The 15,375-nt window shown below is 42.5% G+C and overlaps 2 protein-coding genes across 5 annotated transcripts in view; one reads left to right on the forward strand and one right to left on the reverse strand.

Moving 5' to 3' along the window:
- Positions 1–3,164, forward strand: CFAP126 (cilia and flagella associated protein 126). Of its 2 annotated transcripts, none has more exons than XM_054526592.1 (5): positions 1–65; positions 1,392–1,454; positions 1,615–1,695; positions 2,195–2,371; positions 2,747–3,164. In XM_054526592.1, exons 1-5 carry the CDS (start codon positions 39–41, stop codon positions 2,930–2,932), a joined length of 534 nt encoding a protein of 177 aa, XP_054382567.1. In that variant the 5' UTR covers positions 1–38; the 3' UTR covers positions 2,933–3,164. The 2 variants fall into 2 exon arrangements, with proteins under 2 accessions (XP_054382567.1, XP_054382570.1); XM_054526595.1 differs by lacking the exon at positions 1–65 and adding an exon at positions 852–932.
- A 1,552-nt stretch (positions 3,165–4,716) lies between these two features.
- Positions 4,717–15,375, reverse strand: part of SDHC (succinate dehydrogenase complex subunit C) — a 50,504-nt gene continuing 39,845 nt past the window's right edge. For 2 of the 3 annotated variants that reach the window (XM_024254028.3, XM_024254033.2), the window contains 2 exons: positions 11,103–11,266; positions 4,717–5,575 (listed from right to left, as the gene is read on the reverse strand). In XM_024254028.3, the coding sequence (XP_024109796.3) occupies positions 5,471–5,575; positions 11,103–11,266 (269 nt within the window). In that variant the 3' untranslated portion in view covers positions 4,717–5,470. The remainder of the gene's footprint in view (positions 5,576–11,102; positions 11,267–15,375) is intronic. The other variant, XM_024254035.3, reaches the window with a different exon arrangement.

The raw sequence follows: 15,375 nt of genomic DNA on the forward strand, positions 1-15,375 counted from the left end.
TGCAGTTGCCAAGCAACGAGTGTAAACAGCACAAGATCATGGCCACTAACTACAGTGCCAACCAGGTAAGTTCCCATTCTCCATTTCTTTAACGTTTACCTTTGTTTTTCAGATTCTATCTTTGGACTGTCCCCTCTCATAGGTTTCTGATCTTTGAACAGATAGCTGAGAGTGGAGTGAGATAATATTTTACCTCCTCAGGGATAGAGAGAGCCCAGGGGCGATCCAAAGGTATCTCTGGGTTAAATTTGTAGGGTGTAAACCAGAAGTTGGCAAATTTTTTTTCTGTAAAAGGGCGGAGTGTAAAAATTTTAGGCTTTGCAGGCCAAGTGGCAAAGTCAAAAATATTCTGTAGCTACTTACATAATTAAAGAAAAACATTTTTCCATAACATTTTTGACAAATTCAAAATATAACTGAGTACAATTTTTTGTACTACTAATGAAAATAATGGAATTTTGGGGGTTGAGAAAACATTTCACTTAACTGGGATTCAAAGTTAGTGTTCCATTTTACTGAATCAACTGTAAATGTTCGTCTATAAAAATCACCCTTACTCTCAGGCCATCCCCAAACAGGCAGCAATATGGATATGGCCCATAGGCCATAGTTTACCAACTCCTGATCTAGACCAGTGCTGCCCAACAAAGAGTGCGAGCCACAAATGTAATTTTAAATTTTCTAGTAGCTACATGAAAAAATTAAAACATAAAATTTAAATATATTGAATTTAACCCAATAAATCCAAATATTATTTCAACATTTAATCAGTATTTAAAAAATTATAATCAGACATTTTACATTTTTTTTTGGTACTAAATCTTCAAAACCTGCTGGGTGTTGTAGCTCACGTCTGTAATCCCAACACCTTGGGAGGCTGAGGCACAAGGATCGCTTGATGCCAGGAGTTTGAGACCACCCTGGGCAATATGGTGAGATCTCGTCTCTACAAGTAAATTAAAAAATTAGCTGGGCATGGTGGCATGCACCTGTAGTCCCAGCTACTTGTGAGTCTGAGGGAGGAGGATCGCTTGAACCCAGGTGTCCAAGGCTGCAGTGAGCTAGCATCGTGCCACTGACTCCAACCCAGGTGGCAGATCAAGATCCTGTCTCAAAAAAAAAAAAAAAGAGAAGAAAAAAACTTCAAAATTCAGCATATTTCATACTTCTAAAGCACCTCAATTTGAACTAGTCATATTTCAGGTGCTCAACAGCTCCATGCTGGACAGCACACATCTAGACCAAACAAATTACACCCTTGTCATAGTGACTTAAAACCTACATGGTTGGTCAGGCCTTTGGTCTTCAAATCTAAAGAATTGTGCCTAGTCTTCATTTCCTGGGTTTGGGGCCTTGAAGTCTCACAGGGATACTTCTCTTTCTCTCCACAGTATGAAAAGTCTTTCTCATCCAAGTATCTGCAGAACTGGTCTCCCGCTAAGCCAACAAAAGAGGTATTCCACGTTCAGTGTACCTACAAGATAGCCTCATGCTCTCCCTGTCAATTAACTCCTTTTAGCATTCTCTAAACTCCCATATCCTTCTCTGACCAAGCTCCCCAAATACTTCCCTTTTTCCACTCACAAACCTTTATCTCTCCCACTTGTACCCCAGAGCATCTCTTCTCATGAAGGCTACACTCAAATTATTGCCAATGATCGTGGTCATCTACTGCCTTCTGTGCCCCGTTCCAAGGTGAGATACTATCTTCACTCCTATCAAGAAAGGCAAATAATTAAGGCACAGAACTGGGAGATGTGCAGTCTCTCACAGCCATTATTGGGAAAATTAAAGTTTAATCTAATTCATGTTGTAATGTGAGAGCCCCTGAACTTCCGGCCAGCTTACCCAGCAGGATACAGTTGTGTTTAGCACCCTTCAGAAGTTCTTAAATTGATAAATGATCTGTATAAATGAAAGCCTTCAGGTGATGACATTTGTGCAGTGGGTACTCCTTTGCCACACTCAGCCTAAGGATGTGGAATTTAAGTTGGCAGAGTAAAGGGGATGAAAAAATTAGGCCTGCAAAGCCAAAATGAGGGAGGGGGATAAGGAAGGGTGGGAAGATTATGCTTTCAGTCTTGTTTCATAACCACGCATTCCTAAAGGTAAAGAACGGAAATAATATGAACAGAGGTCTAAGTCAGTTACTGGGAGTGAGAAGTCCCATTGAGGAATCCCTTTTCATTTTTAGGCAAATCCTTGGGGTTCCTTCATGGGCACCTGGCAAATGCCTCTGAAGATACCCCCTGCTCGGGTGACCCTGACCTCCCGTACAACTGCTGGTGCTGTCTCCCTCACCAAATGGATACAGAAAAATCCTGATTTACTCAAGGCCTCCAATGGGCTGTGTCCTGAAATCTTAGGCAAGGTATCTATTCTTCCCATCTAACCCAAAACCCTGTTGTCTCAATTTCTTTTCAACCTCAAAAAATGTCTATTGTTACGCCACCACTATCCCAGCAGTGGGGACCTCTAACCAATTTGTCTTATCCTGACTAGTCCTTAATCACCTTCTGAGGCCTGGAGGGATGGGTTAAGGACATCTTACCCCCAACAGTAGAAAATGATCTAATCTCAAGGTGGGGGAGGGTGGTTAGAGAAATCAAATTTAACTTTTCTTATTTGAAACTTGATCTACTGCCCATGGTATGGGGAGAAAGGGAGTTAGAATCCTGAGATGCATTAGGAATGATCCGGGCCTGACCAGAGACATGACTCTCTCTTCCACTCTTATCACTGACAGCCCCATGATCCAGACAGTCAGAAGAAACTCAGAAAGAAGTCTATCACAAAGACTGTACAACAAGCACGAAGTCCAACCATAATTCCAAGCTCCCCAGCTGCCAACCTCAATTCCCCAGATGAACTCCAAAGCTCACACCCCTCTGCAGGTCATACTCCAGGTCCCCAAAGCCCAGCCAAATCCTAAGAGCCCACCTGGAAGTCCACGTATGCTAGAACTCTGGGCAGGGCCTAACCTAGCTGAGGTCCAGAAATACAAACCTGGAACTTCATATGGACCAAGTGGCCACACACTGAAAAACCCATATAGCGACTGAGTGAAATAAACAAGAGCCCCCAGTCAGAACTGTGACACAGGGAAATTTTGGGGTGGGAGTAAAAGCAAATTTGGAAAATAAACTTTTTTTTGTTTAATCTTTTACTGATCTGGATTTTCCATTCTTGCTATGGCTGCCTCTTGTAACACAATTAGGAGAAGGAAGGTGGGGGAAAATAAAGTAGAGAAAAGAACATACAGTGGTTTGGGTGGAACACGTTTTTACAAGAATTGAGTCAGTTATACTCCAGAAATGACCAAGAAAAAGTTGGTGTGAATCATGGAAAAAGGGCAGAACCTCAAAGAACCAGTCCCTCAACCCTACCCACTCATTTTTTATCCTGAGCATGCACAACTAACAACTACAAAATCAGAAGTAGAACTGTTGAGTAGAGTATGTATATGTGTGTTTGGAGAAGGTGGGGAAGAAAAGGTAGGGAAAACCAAAGTAGAAGATACTATGCTTGTGTAAGACTTTCTATCTAAGCCCAAGTACAAATATAGTTTGAAAATTGAAGATATTAAAGTGATTGGAAGACAGAGAAGAAAAACAAAGACAGTAAGTAGAAATTTAAGGCAGAATAACAAACATGATGCTCTGTCACACCCCCCACCCACCCACTACCATACTTCAATCACCCAAATGGTACGAAACCACCAAAAAATTCAACTGCCCTACCCATTTTCCAGCCTGTAACAGCTGTTTATCATTGACCCCATTTTATATTTTCCTGGCACTGGCTGTTAAATTTAATGCCCCTGCCAAACCTTTCCCAGTCCCAATGACAAAGTGTTCTCTTGTGATCACTTGTCCCTCATTCCGAGGACAAAGTAGAGAACAGCTGGTTTAAAATGGAGGAAAGGTACAAGGACTTCCCAGGGCCCCTCTAGTAAAAAGGGAAAAGCAATCATTACTTAAAGCCAAATACTATTTGGGACCCTGAATGAAGACTGTTAAAACAGCGGGTCCCCACCTTAACTAAGGTCTTCCTATCCAACTGACACCAGCCAGTTACCATTTCCCCTCTTCGACCCACAGCTTTAACTGGCTGGCCAACAACTCGAAGTGACAGACGAGATAGGTCTCTTATTCCAGAGTTCCCAAAAACTATCAAAACAGCATGCCTGCTAAAGCCTGGTCTATATGGATTTTAAAAGCAGCAAGTTTTCTCATTAAATTATACATTTTTGCCAGGTTTTCAACAATCCCTTCTTTTTTAAAAAAAATCTCTATGCTTCATTCACCCCAAGCCTATAACCTCAGGTCATTATCCCCTAGCTGTCACCAACACTGGTCCTCTGTGCCCCTCACTGAATCATAATTTGCTGAACTGTACCATGAAGCTTATAATCAGTCCTTAATGGGATTTTGGTGCCTATAACCCAAAAGCACTCTACATGCGTCACTTCTTTTCTTTTTCTCCTTCCTTCTCTGAGGCTTCTCTGTGATATTTAAATCTCTGGCTAAGTTCTATCTGATTCCCTGAAAACTTTTCCAATGATGAGATGTAGGAAAACTGTTTCCCTCCTGGGAAAGGTCAGATTGCGGGGAGAGGGAGGATGTAAATGCCTAAGACCCGAGGGAAGAGGAGGAAATTGGTTCCTTCCCAACAGCCATTTTCTTGGTTTCTCTAGATTTCAAGGAGAGTCAAAGATAAAATGAGTATTTTAATTCAGTTTCAGAAAAAAAGGGTACATCACTTCGAAGAGAAAGCATAAAATTAAGAGGCTTTTCTGGAAATCCAAGAAAAAGAAATAACCATTAATATGTTCAATGATAATTTTCTGGATCTTCCTCTTGTGTCAAAAGCTATACATTTTCTCCTCAAAAGCAGCTGCTCCAAGAACTAACTAGCCCTCTTTATCTCCCTCTAGCTGGGACAGACTAATTCCCCTCCACCCCCACCTCTCTTCTTTCAATAACACTGTGTAGGTGTTAATGGCCTGGGCGCTCACCAATGAACAGAATTGTCCTTTAAGCCAGCAACCCACAGGCAGTGGCACCCAAAGCCTCACCAACCCCCCCCCGCCCCCCGCCCATCCACAGGGCAGAAGCCACAGAGCTGGCATTGTTTCCACTGTCTCAGGAAGGAGCCAAAAGCTGACCCTCAGCACAAATCAAAGCCCAATATGGAGAGAGAATAACTGCTTCTAGGCTGAGAGTAGGCAAGCTGCGGGCAAAAAAGAGGAGTTTTTGCAGCCACCTCATCTTTAGAAACAACGGGAAAACTAGACCCTTTTCCACTATTATGGTCTACAAGGTACCCTACTGCTCCAAGGGGATCTGAAAGTACAAAAGGATCTAAACAAATAAGGAGAACTTTTCCCAGGCTGGAGATAAGAATGACAAACAGAAAGATGGGTGAATGTAATAATGTGTAGGAAGATGGTGCTGGGAGCCTCCTTTCTTCACATGGCTGCCAGCCCCATAGAGGACAACACAGTAAGAACCAGGACAACCACTCCAGACTGGTATAGCTGGGGAATCTTCAGGCCTTTTCCTAGGTCCCACATCTGTGGACAAAGCCAAAAAAAAAAGGAATTTCAGTAAACAGGACATTAACAGTTCCTGTCTCAGAAAGTAATTCTACCTAAAGGAACAGATATCTCCTCTCAGCATGATTCTAGAGAAAAGCGCTTCTACCCTTAATGCCCCACCTTTACCCTTCTCAAAACCCACAGTATGGAACCTATTATCCACTTATTCCAACGACAGAAAATCAGGTTCTATTGTGTGGTGATGGTAGGAGGAATGTTCTCTAGAATGCCACAGGCCCCATACGGTATACAAAAGCTTCCAGAATGAATAGATACAACTTTTCCTCAGGACCACACATCTAGATTAATGTTTCTCAAGGTGTATTCTTCCAAACACTTGTTCTTCAGAATGTTGAAAGCCATTATATGGGTCAAAAAAAAGTTCTGTGGTCATACAAAGTTTGTAAACATTTAACTGCAAGACTTTCTAAACAGTTTTTTTTTTTTTTTTTTTTGAGATGGACTCTTGCTCTGTCGCCCAGGCTGGAGTGCAGTGGCGTGATCTCGGCTCACTGCAAGCTCCACCTCCCAGGTTCATGCCATTCTCTTGCCTCAGCCTCCCAAGTAGCTGGGACTAGAGGCGCACGCCACCACGCCTGGCTAATTTTGTTTTTGTATTTTTAGTAGAGATGGGGTTTCATAGAGTTAGCCAGGATGGTCTTGATCTCCTGACCTCATGATCTGCCTGCCTTGCCCTCCCAGAATGCTGGGATTACAGGCGTGAGCCACTGCGCCCGGCCTCTAAACAGTTTACTAATGCACACTGTGAATCTCCAAAAGAGAGATATAATATGCCTGATTTCCTAGATACAGTCAATCTCAGAATCTTTTTATAGAGGGAAACTGTTTATCAGAGGACTAGTATTCTAAAGGATACTCTGAGATCTAGAACACTATTTCTCAATTTTGTTTTGACTGTGACTCCACTAAGAAATACCTTTAAAACTGGAACCCAATAGATATGTATATATAATATAGCAAAAGTTGATAAAACAATATTTACCATTACTGAGTGGTGCCATATATATACAAATACATATGTATTTATATATTTTAAATATAAATAAATTTCATTAAAAATATATATTTTTTCCTTTTTGTGGAGAACGGGATCACATTATATTGTTCAGGCAGGTCTTGAACTCCTGGACTCAAGCTATCCTCCTGCCTCTGCTTCCCTAAAAGCTGGCATTACGGGCGTGAACTTCTGCACCCAGCCTCTCCAGTGGCGCCATCTTGGCTCACAGCAACGTCAGCCTCCCAGGTTCAAGCGATTCTCTTGCCTCAGCCCTGTCAGTGGCTGGGACTACAGGCGCATGCCACCATGCCCAGCTAATTTTTGTATTTTTAGTAGAGATGGGGTTTCACCATGTTGGCCAGGCTGGTCTCGAACTCTTGACCTCAAGTGATACACCCTCCTCAGCCTCCCAAAGTACTGGGATTACAGGCATGAGCCACCGCACCCAGCCCCAGCCTATATTTTCTATTCTATTTAAATTTCTTTTTTTGTTGGTAGCATGCCACTAAATTGGTTTTCTACCAATTGAGTTAAAACCCACATTTCTTTTTAATACTAAAAAGTAGAGAGAGATGCTTGTTATGTCTCACCCAGGCTAGTATTGAACTCCTGGGCTCAAGCAATCCTCCCACCTCAGCCTCCCAAAGTGCTGGGATTACAGGTGTGAGCCATCTCACCCAGCCCCTACCCCACCACTCCCCCCCCCTTTTTTTTTTAATTTTTCGAGACAGGGTCTCACTTTGTCACCTAGGCTGGAGTGCAGTGGCACAATCTCAGCTCACTGAGGCCTTGACCTCCCAGGTTCAAGCAATCCTCCTGCCTCAGCCTCCCAAGTAGCTGAGACTACAGGCACCCGTCACCATGCCCAGCTAATTTTTTGTATTTTTGGTAGAGATGGAGTTTTGCCACGTTGCCCAGGCTAGTTTCGAACTCCTGAGCTCAAGCAATCCACCCGCCTCGGCCTCCCAAAGTGCTAGGATTACAGACATGAGCTACCATGCCCCCAGCCCCACATTTAACAAAACACTAATTTTGACTCTCTTGTGTCTTAGGGATATTAACATATTAATATTATATTATAAGTCACTAAATGAGCCCCTGGGGCAAAAGCAGTCTTTTCCACACTTCCCACATACATGGCGCCTTAACACACACATACACACATATGCCCACAGTCTGAATGTAAAACTGCCTAAATTAGGAGTCAGTTCAGAGAAAAGATGGAAGCCCAGGAAAAAAAATAAAAAAATCAAGATGAGAAGATGCCTCCACCTCAACCCTCAAACTGCTTCTAACTAGGAGATTAGGAGTCAAGCAGATTCCACAAAGAGTTGTTTTGCTTAAATAAGGACAATGTTTTATAGAGAGTGAGTCCTACTGGGTAGTGGTAGTAGGCAGGGACATTCCCTAGAATTCCACAGACCCTATAACCTCCTACTCTTTCATTCCTCATTCCCCCATTAGATCTTCTAGCAAGTCAACTATCAAGTTCAGAGGCCAAAAACTACAGACTGTCACAGAAAACACAAAATCCTGTCCCACACTCACAGCCAGTACTTGCTAGAAGAAAAAATAAAAGCAGACTTAAGGACCTTTAGGTTCTTCACTTCCCTCAACAAAAAGATTACCATCACAGGCAAGAACCAGGGCAGAAAAGCTCTAAGTTCTGCAATTTTCTAAAACCTCCCCTCTCTTCCCCCCATATTGAGACAAAGACAAATATAGGGCAAGTCTCTGTCTGAGCCAAAATATGAACAGAGGAAGCTGATCAGCTGATTTTCTTTACAGAGCTTTGTTCTGTGGAATAGGAAGTCATTAACGGAAATGTCCTCCCTCTCTACTGCCTCCCCCTCAAGGAAGTGAAAAGTCATTTTAAATCAAACTGAACACTGCCCCAGGGAACAGTTGATACAGACACTTAATTTAATAAGTCATTTAGTCTCTCATTTTTTTTATTCCATTAAACTGTCTATTGGACCAGAATGAAATCCAGAAAGTGCTTGTCTCTAAGGCTATGATTTGGAAGTAATAAAAAGTCAAATTAAGGCAAAAGCATCCATCTGACAGTTGGCTCAGATTCAGAAGTAATGAAAATACAGAAAGAACTGAATTTTAATTGCCTTTTTGGAAGCAAAACTAGGGAGACTACAAAATACAAAATCTTTTTTTTTTTTTTTTTTTTGAGACAGAGTTTCACTTTTGTCACCCAGGCTAGAGTGCAGTGGCATGATCTTGGCTCACTGCAACCTCTGCCTCCTGGATTCTCCTGCCTCAGCCTCCCAAGTAGCTGGGATTACAGGCACATGCCACCACCCCCAGCTAATTTTTGTATTTTTTTTTTTTTTTTTTTTTGAGATGGAATTTCGCTCTTGTTGCCCAGGCTGGATGGAGTGCAATGGCATGATCTCAGCTCACTGAAACCTTTGCCTCCCGGGTTCAAGCAATTCTCCTGCCTCAGCCTCCCGAGTAGCTGGGATTACAGGCATGTGCCACCATGCCCGGCTAATTTTGTATTTTTAGTAGAGACAGGGTTTCTCCATGTTGGTCAGGCTGGTCTTGAACTCCCGGCCTCAGATTATCCGCCCGTCTCGGCCTCCCAAAGTGCTGAGACTACAGGCGTGAACCACTGCGCAAGCCTATTTTTTTTTTTTTTTTTTTTAAGATGGGGTCACTCTGTCACCCAGGCTGAAGTGCAGTGGCACAATCTCGGCTCACTGCAACCTCCGCCTCCCGGGCTCAATCGATCCTCCCACCTCAGCCTTACGGGTAGCTGGGACCACAGGCGCACACCACCATACCTGGCTAATTTTAGAAACCAGTTTTGAGCAGACCATAAGGTCACATAGGAGGCAACATGGACAGTTTTCAATCTATTAAATGATTCCTGCCATGTGCAGCGCCTGTAATCCCAGCACTTTGGGAAGCCAAGAGTTCAAGACCAGGCTGGCCAACATGGTGAAACCCCATCTCTACTAAAAATACAAAAAAAAAAAAAAAAAAAAAAAAAATTTGCTGGGTGTGGTGGCAGGCCTGTAAGGCTGGCCAACATAGCAAAATCCCATCTCTACTAAAAATACCAAAAAAAAAAAAAAAAAAAAAATTAGCTGGCCGTGGTGGTGGGCACCTGTAATCTCAGCTACTTGGGAGGCTGAGGCAGGAGAATTGCTTGAACCTGGGAGGTGGAGGCTGCAGTGAGCTGAGATTGCACCATTGCACTCCAGCCTGGGCAACGGAGCAAGACTGTGTCTCAAAAAAAAAAAAAAAAAAAAAAAAGATTCCTAACCTCAGTATTAAAACCTGGAATTCTTGGCACCCAGTTTCTATTAAAGTTGGCCCCATTCTGTCCAATAGCTCAAAACAGAAATGCAATATAATGTGTAGATAAGAAAAAGTAATCTATTTGAGTCCTGTCAGAAGCACTACTCTGGGTGAATAGGAACGTTAAGAATGAAAGCAGCAACAATGGTTATCTAGCTCATAACTGAATCCCCAGTGTCTACAACAGTACCTGACACATAAATAGGTACCAATTAATATTTATCTCATAAACATGCATTCTATGCCTTCAGGGATCTCTTTTAAATATCCCTCTTAAAAATGAAGAGTTCAGCAGGGCACAGGGGCTCACGTCTGTAATCCCAGCACTTTGGGAAGCTGAGAGGGGTGGATCACAAGGTCAGGAGTTTGAGACCAGCCTGGCTAACATGGGGAAACCCCATCTCTACTAAAAATACAAAAAATTAGCCGGGCGTGGTGGCAGGCACCTGTAGTCCCAGCTGCTCGGGAGGTTGAGGCAGGACAATCTCTTGAACTCAAGAGGTGGAGTTTGCAGTGACCCAAGATCGCGCCAACTGCACTCCAGCCTGGGAGACAGAGTGAGACTTTGTCTCAACAAATAAAATAAAATAAAATTAAATTAAATTAAAAAAGGAAGAGTTCACAATGAGACCCTGCAAGTATCTCTAAGGCCTATACCATTGCTCAGCTACACCACCAGCAGGACTGCCAGATAACGCACAGGGGAACTTGTGAACTTGTCTGGCTTTCTCCAAGAGGACTCTGAGTCACAACTAACCTTAAGAACAGCACTAGCTGGGCGCTGTGGTTCACGCCTATAATCCTAGCACTTTGGGAGGCTGAGGCAGGTGGATCACTTAAGGCCAGGAGTTTGAGACCAGCCTGGCCAACATGATGAAACCCCATCTCTACTAAAAATACAAAAATTAACCAGGAGTGGCGGCATGGGTCTATAACGCCAACTACTTAAGAGGCTGAGGCACAGGAATCTCTTGAACCCAGGAGGCAGAAGTTGCAGTGAGCTGAGATCGCACCACTGCACTCCAGCCTGGGCAACAGAGCGAGACTCCACTCTTGGGAACAACAACAACAAAAAGAACAGCACTAAACCCAGTAACAAAGGAGAGAATCCTCCCAGTCTCCCCACTCCCTTCACAGAGAAAATGTGCAAATCCCCAATTAACTTACCAAGTGTCGGATTCCATTCCAGGTATGATACATGAGAGGGAAGACGAGTGCAAACTTAGCTGTGTGGATCAGTGCTGGCCCCAGACACAGGGACTTCACGAGTTCCAAATAAGACTCAAAGTTCCCAGGGAGTAACAGGGCCGACATGCCAAAAAGAGAGACCCCTGAGGAGAAAACCAAGTAGCTCGTCACAGCTGCTCACAAGTTACAACTAATATGATACATAAAACTGGGACCCCTGGCACCTCATACAATTCTAAACCATTTTAAAATAGAGAAGTTTTTTTTTTTTTTTTTTTTTCTTGAGACAGAGTCTCATTCTGTCACCCAGGATGGAGTGCAGTGGTGCAATCTTGGCTCACTGCAACCTCCACCTCCCAAGTTCAAGCGATTCTCCTGCTTCAGCCTCCTGAGTAGCGGGGATGACAGGCGCCCACCACAACGCCCAGCTAATTTTTGTATTTCTAGTAGAGATGGGGTTTCATCAAGTTGGCCAGGCTAGTCTCGAACTCCTGACCTCAAGTGATCTGCCCACCTTCACCTCCCAAAGTGCTGAGATTACAGGTGTGAGCCACTGCACCTGGCCTTGAAAAGGAGAAGATTTAAACTCATGTTCAAGTTTATAATGGGAGATAGACTACTTGGGATCTCATCATAAACTAAATGTGCTATATGTTTTAGTATGTTATTCCTCCTTTCAACATCCCTCTCTATAAAAACTTCACTTGCCAGTTTAGAAGTCAAGCCTTGCTATATCATCTAGTTTATCATCTAACTAAGAAAACGTAAAAACAGTGTACTCAGTCCAGAGAAGAGTGAGAAAAAAAATTAGGTTCTCTTTTTTTTTTTTTTTTTTTTTGAGACAGAGTCTCGCTCTGTTGCCCAGGCTAGAGTGCAGTAGTGTGATCTCAGCTCACTGCAACCTCTGCCTCCTGGGTTCAAGCGATTCTTGTGCCTCAGCTTCCCAAGTAGCTGGCCTTATAGATGCATGCCACCATGCCTCACTAATTTTTGCATTTTTAGTAGAGACAGGGTTTTGCCATGTTGGCCAGGCTGGTCTCAAACTCCTGGCCTCAAGTGATTCGCCTACCTCAGCCTCCCAAAGTGCTGGGATTACCAGCATGAGCCACTGCGTCTGGCCCATTTTTTATCTTTATTTTCTAGTGTTGCTACCTCTGAAGAGAGAAAAAATTTTAAATCATTCAAATCTCTATAACACAAAAATTTAAATTAAAATGAATTAGAGACCTAAATGCTAGAGCTAAAACTATAAAACTCTTAGTAGAAAGCATAGAAATAAATCTTCATGATCTTGGATTAGACAGTTGGTTTCACAGATGACACCAAAATCATAAATGACAAAAGAAAAAACAGATGAATTGGATTTCATCAAAATTACTAACTTTTGTGCTACAAATAATACCATCAAGAAAGTAAAAAGACAACTCAAAGGAATGGAAGAAAATATTTGTAAATCATGGAGGACTTTTATCCAGAATATATAAAATACTCTTACAACTCAATTAATAAAATGACAAATGGATCTGAATAGATATCTTTCCAAGGAAGATAAATAAATGGCCAATCAGTGCATGAACAGGTGCTTAACATCATTAGCCATTAGACAAATGCAAATCAAAACCATAATGATATCATGTAAATGCTATGTGTATATATTTGGAAGATTATTTCCCTATGTGAAAGAAAAAGTATGAATATTTTAATGTCTGACAGGGCTGCATTATTTGTTGGGGCTCAGTGGCTATCGATCACCAATGACTGAGAAATCAAGTATAACAAATATGAAACTCAAATTAGAAATAAGATGTTATCTTGGCTGGCACGGTGGCTCATGCCTGTAATCCCAACACTTTGGGAGGCCAAGGTGGGCAGATTATTTGAGGTGAGGAGTTCGAGACCAGCCCGTGCAACATGGTGAAACCCCATCTCTACTAAAAATACAAAAATTAGCCAGTTGTGGTGGCGCACACCTGTAGTCCCAGCTACTCGGGAGGCTGAGGCAGGAGAAACTCTTGAACCTGGGGGGTGGAGGCTGCAGTGAGCTGAGATCCCACCACTGCACTCCAGCCTGGGCAACAGAGTGAAGCGTGAGGCTCCATCTCAAATAACAAAACACACACACACACACACACACACACACACACACACACACACACACACACACACACACACACACACACACACACACACACACACACACACACACACACACACACACACACACACACACACACACACACACACACACACACACACACAGAAATAAGATGTCATCTGTAAAATGGGAATTTAAAAAAAAAAATAATAAAAAAATAAGAGGCCAGTTGTTTCCCATAATCACCAAAAAATATTTTGGGGAAGCAAAAAAGAGTACCCACACCACAACTCTCGGAGACCCTGATTTGATAGTTTGGGATCATTGCTAGAACTGTGGTTTCCAAACTACACCAAGCTGCCCTGGGGTACCACAGCAAACTCACAGGTCCTACAGGATATTTTACATATTCAAATGAAACACAGTGATACTTAACATCTGTTGGTCATCATGTGAATCACTACTAGCTCAAGGTAGTTCAGTTTCAACATTAGATGTCAGATTTCTTTCAATGATCACATCTTTGCAAAGCTGGGTTTTCAGCAAAAATGAAGTACTATGTGAAAATCACTGTGGAACAAGAAATGAGGGTGGCAGTGTCCAATCTGATTTCTAAGGTTGGAGGAGTTGTATAATATCCAACAGCATACACATCCTATTAGTAAGTAATTATGATTGGCTAGGTATGGTAGCTCATGCCTGTAATCCCAGCAATTTAGGAGGCCGAGGTGGGAGGATTGCTCGGGCCCAGGAATTCGAGACCAGCCTGGGCAACATAATGAGACCCTGTCTCTACTAAAAATAAGACAAAAAATAAAAATAAAAATAAAAAATATTAGCCAGGCACAATGGTGTGCACCTGTAGTCCCTGCTACTTGGGAGGCTGAGGGGAGAGGATCACTTGAGCCTGGCAGGTTAAGGCTGCAGTGAGCTATGATTGTGCTACTGCACTCCAGCCCAGGTAAGAGAGTGAGATCTTGTTTCAAAAACAAACAAACAAAAAAGTATGGTTATTTAAGAATGAAATAAAAATATTTTTTTCTTTCCATTTATGTGGATGATTTTGTTTTTGCTTTTGTTTTTCATAGAGACGGGGTCTTGCTATGTTGCTCAGGCTGGTCTCTAACTCCTGGGCTCAAGCGATCCTTCTGCCTTGGCCTCCCAAAGCACTAGGATTATAGTTGTCAGCCACTGTGCCCGGCCTATGTGGATGATTTTTTAAAAAAAAGTCTACTCAATGGCTAAGAAATAAATAAGCTATTTGGATCTAACAAACTAATAAAACAAAAGTGTTAGGTATTTACCTTGACTTAAGAGCACCATGAAAATAATTACTGAAGACACTGAGGTAACCTGAACTCAAACAGTCTGATGAACATTTGGGAGGAAGATACGACTCAAGAGGGTTCAGAGTCTTTGACACTCTGGATAGATGATAAGCTATTATAGAAGACTGTAGGAACCCCTCTTTTGGTAGTTTTGATAGGAAATTCAAAACTATCTTTTGAATTTCAGTGCCAACACAAAGCTCTGAAACTTCAATAGCCAAACATATGCCTTAGATATCTGGGCAAACTCATCCCTGATCTATGCATCAAATAGGACAGCAGGCTCACAGCTGAGTCCCAGGGATGGCCACCCACACCAATATTACCCAACAGAAAACCAGACCCTGATATGGTGTTATCCTAGGATAACACCACCTACTTTCAAATGACCTACGAGAGTCAAAACTCACGGAAATACTAGGATGTGAATAACAGTGTCTTCAGCTTTTGTTTTCCTATGAATAATACAGAATTATGTCAATTAGTTTAATCAATTCAAAAAGAGAAGACTGCCTCTAAATAAGTCAAATGTTCTCAAAATCATTCTACTACTACACACCCCCACACCAATTTTTTATTTTTTCTTTTTTTTTTCTTTGAGACGGAGTCTCGCTCTGTCGCCCAGATTGGAGTGCAGTGGCACGATCTCAGCCCACTGCAAACTCCGCCTCCCAGGTTCAAGCAATTCTCCTGTCTCCGCCTCCCGAGTAGCTGGGACTACGGGTGTGTGCCACCACACCCGGCTAATTTTTTTGTATTTTTAGTAGAGACGAGGTTTCACTACGTTAGCCAGGCTAGTCTCAAACTCCTGACCTCAGGTGATCCACTC

This window comes from Pongo abelii, chromosome 1, assembly GCF_028885655.2.
Source record: "Pongo abelii isolate AG06213 chromosome 1, NHGRI_mPonAbe1-v2.0_pri, whole genome shotgun sequence".
Lineage (NCBI taxonomy): Eukaryota > Metazoa > Chordata > Mammalia > Primates > Hominidae > Pongo > Pongo abelii.

Coding starts and splice junctions, on each gene's coding strand:
- CFAP126 (XM_054526592.1), top strand. CDS start 39: ATGGCCACTAACTACAGTGCCAACCAG. Junction 66..1,391: donor CTAACTACAGTGCCAACCAG/GTAAGTTCCCAT, acceptor TTCTCTCCACAG/TATGAAAAGTCTTTCTCATC. Junction 2,372..2,746: donor GTCCTGAAATCTTAGGCAAG/GTATCTATTCTT, acceptor TATCACTGACAG/CCCCATGATCCAGACAGTCA.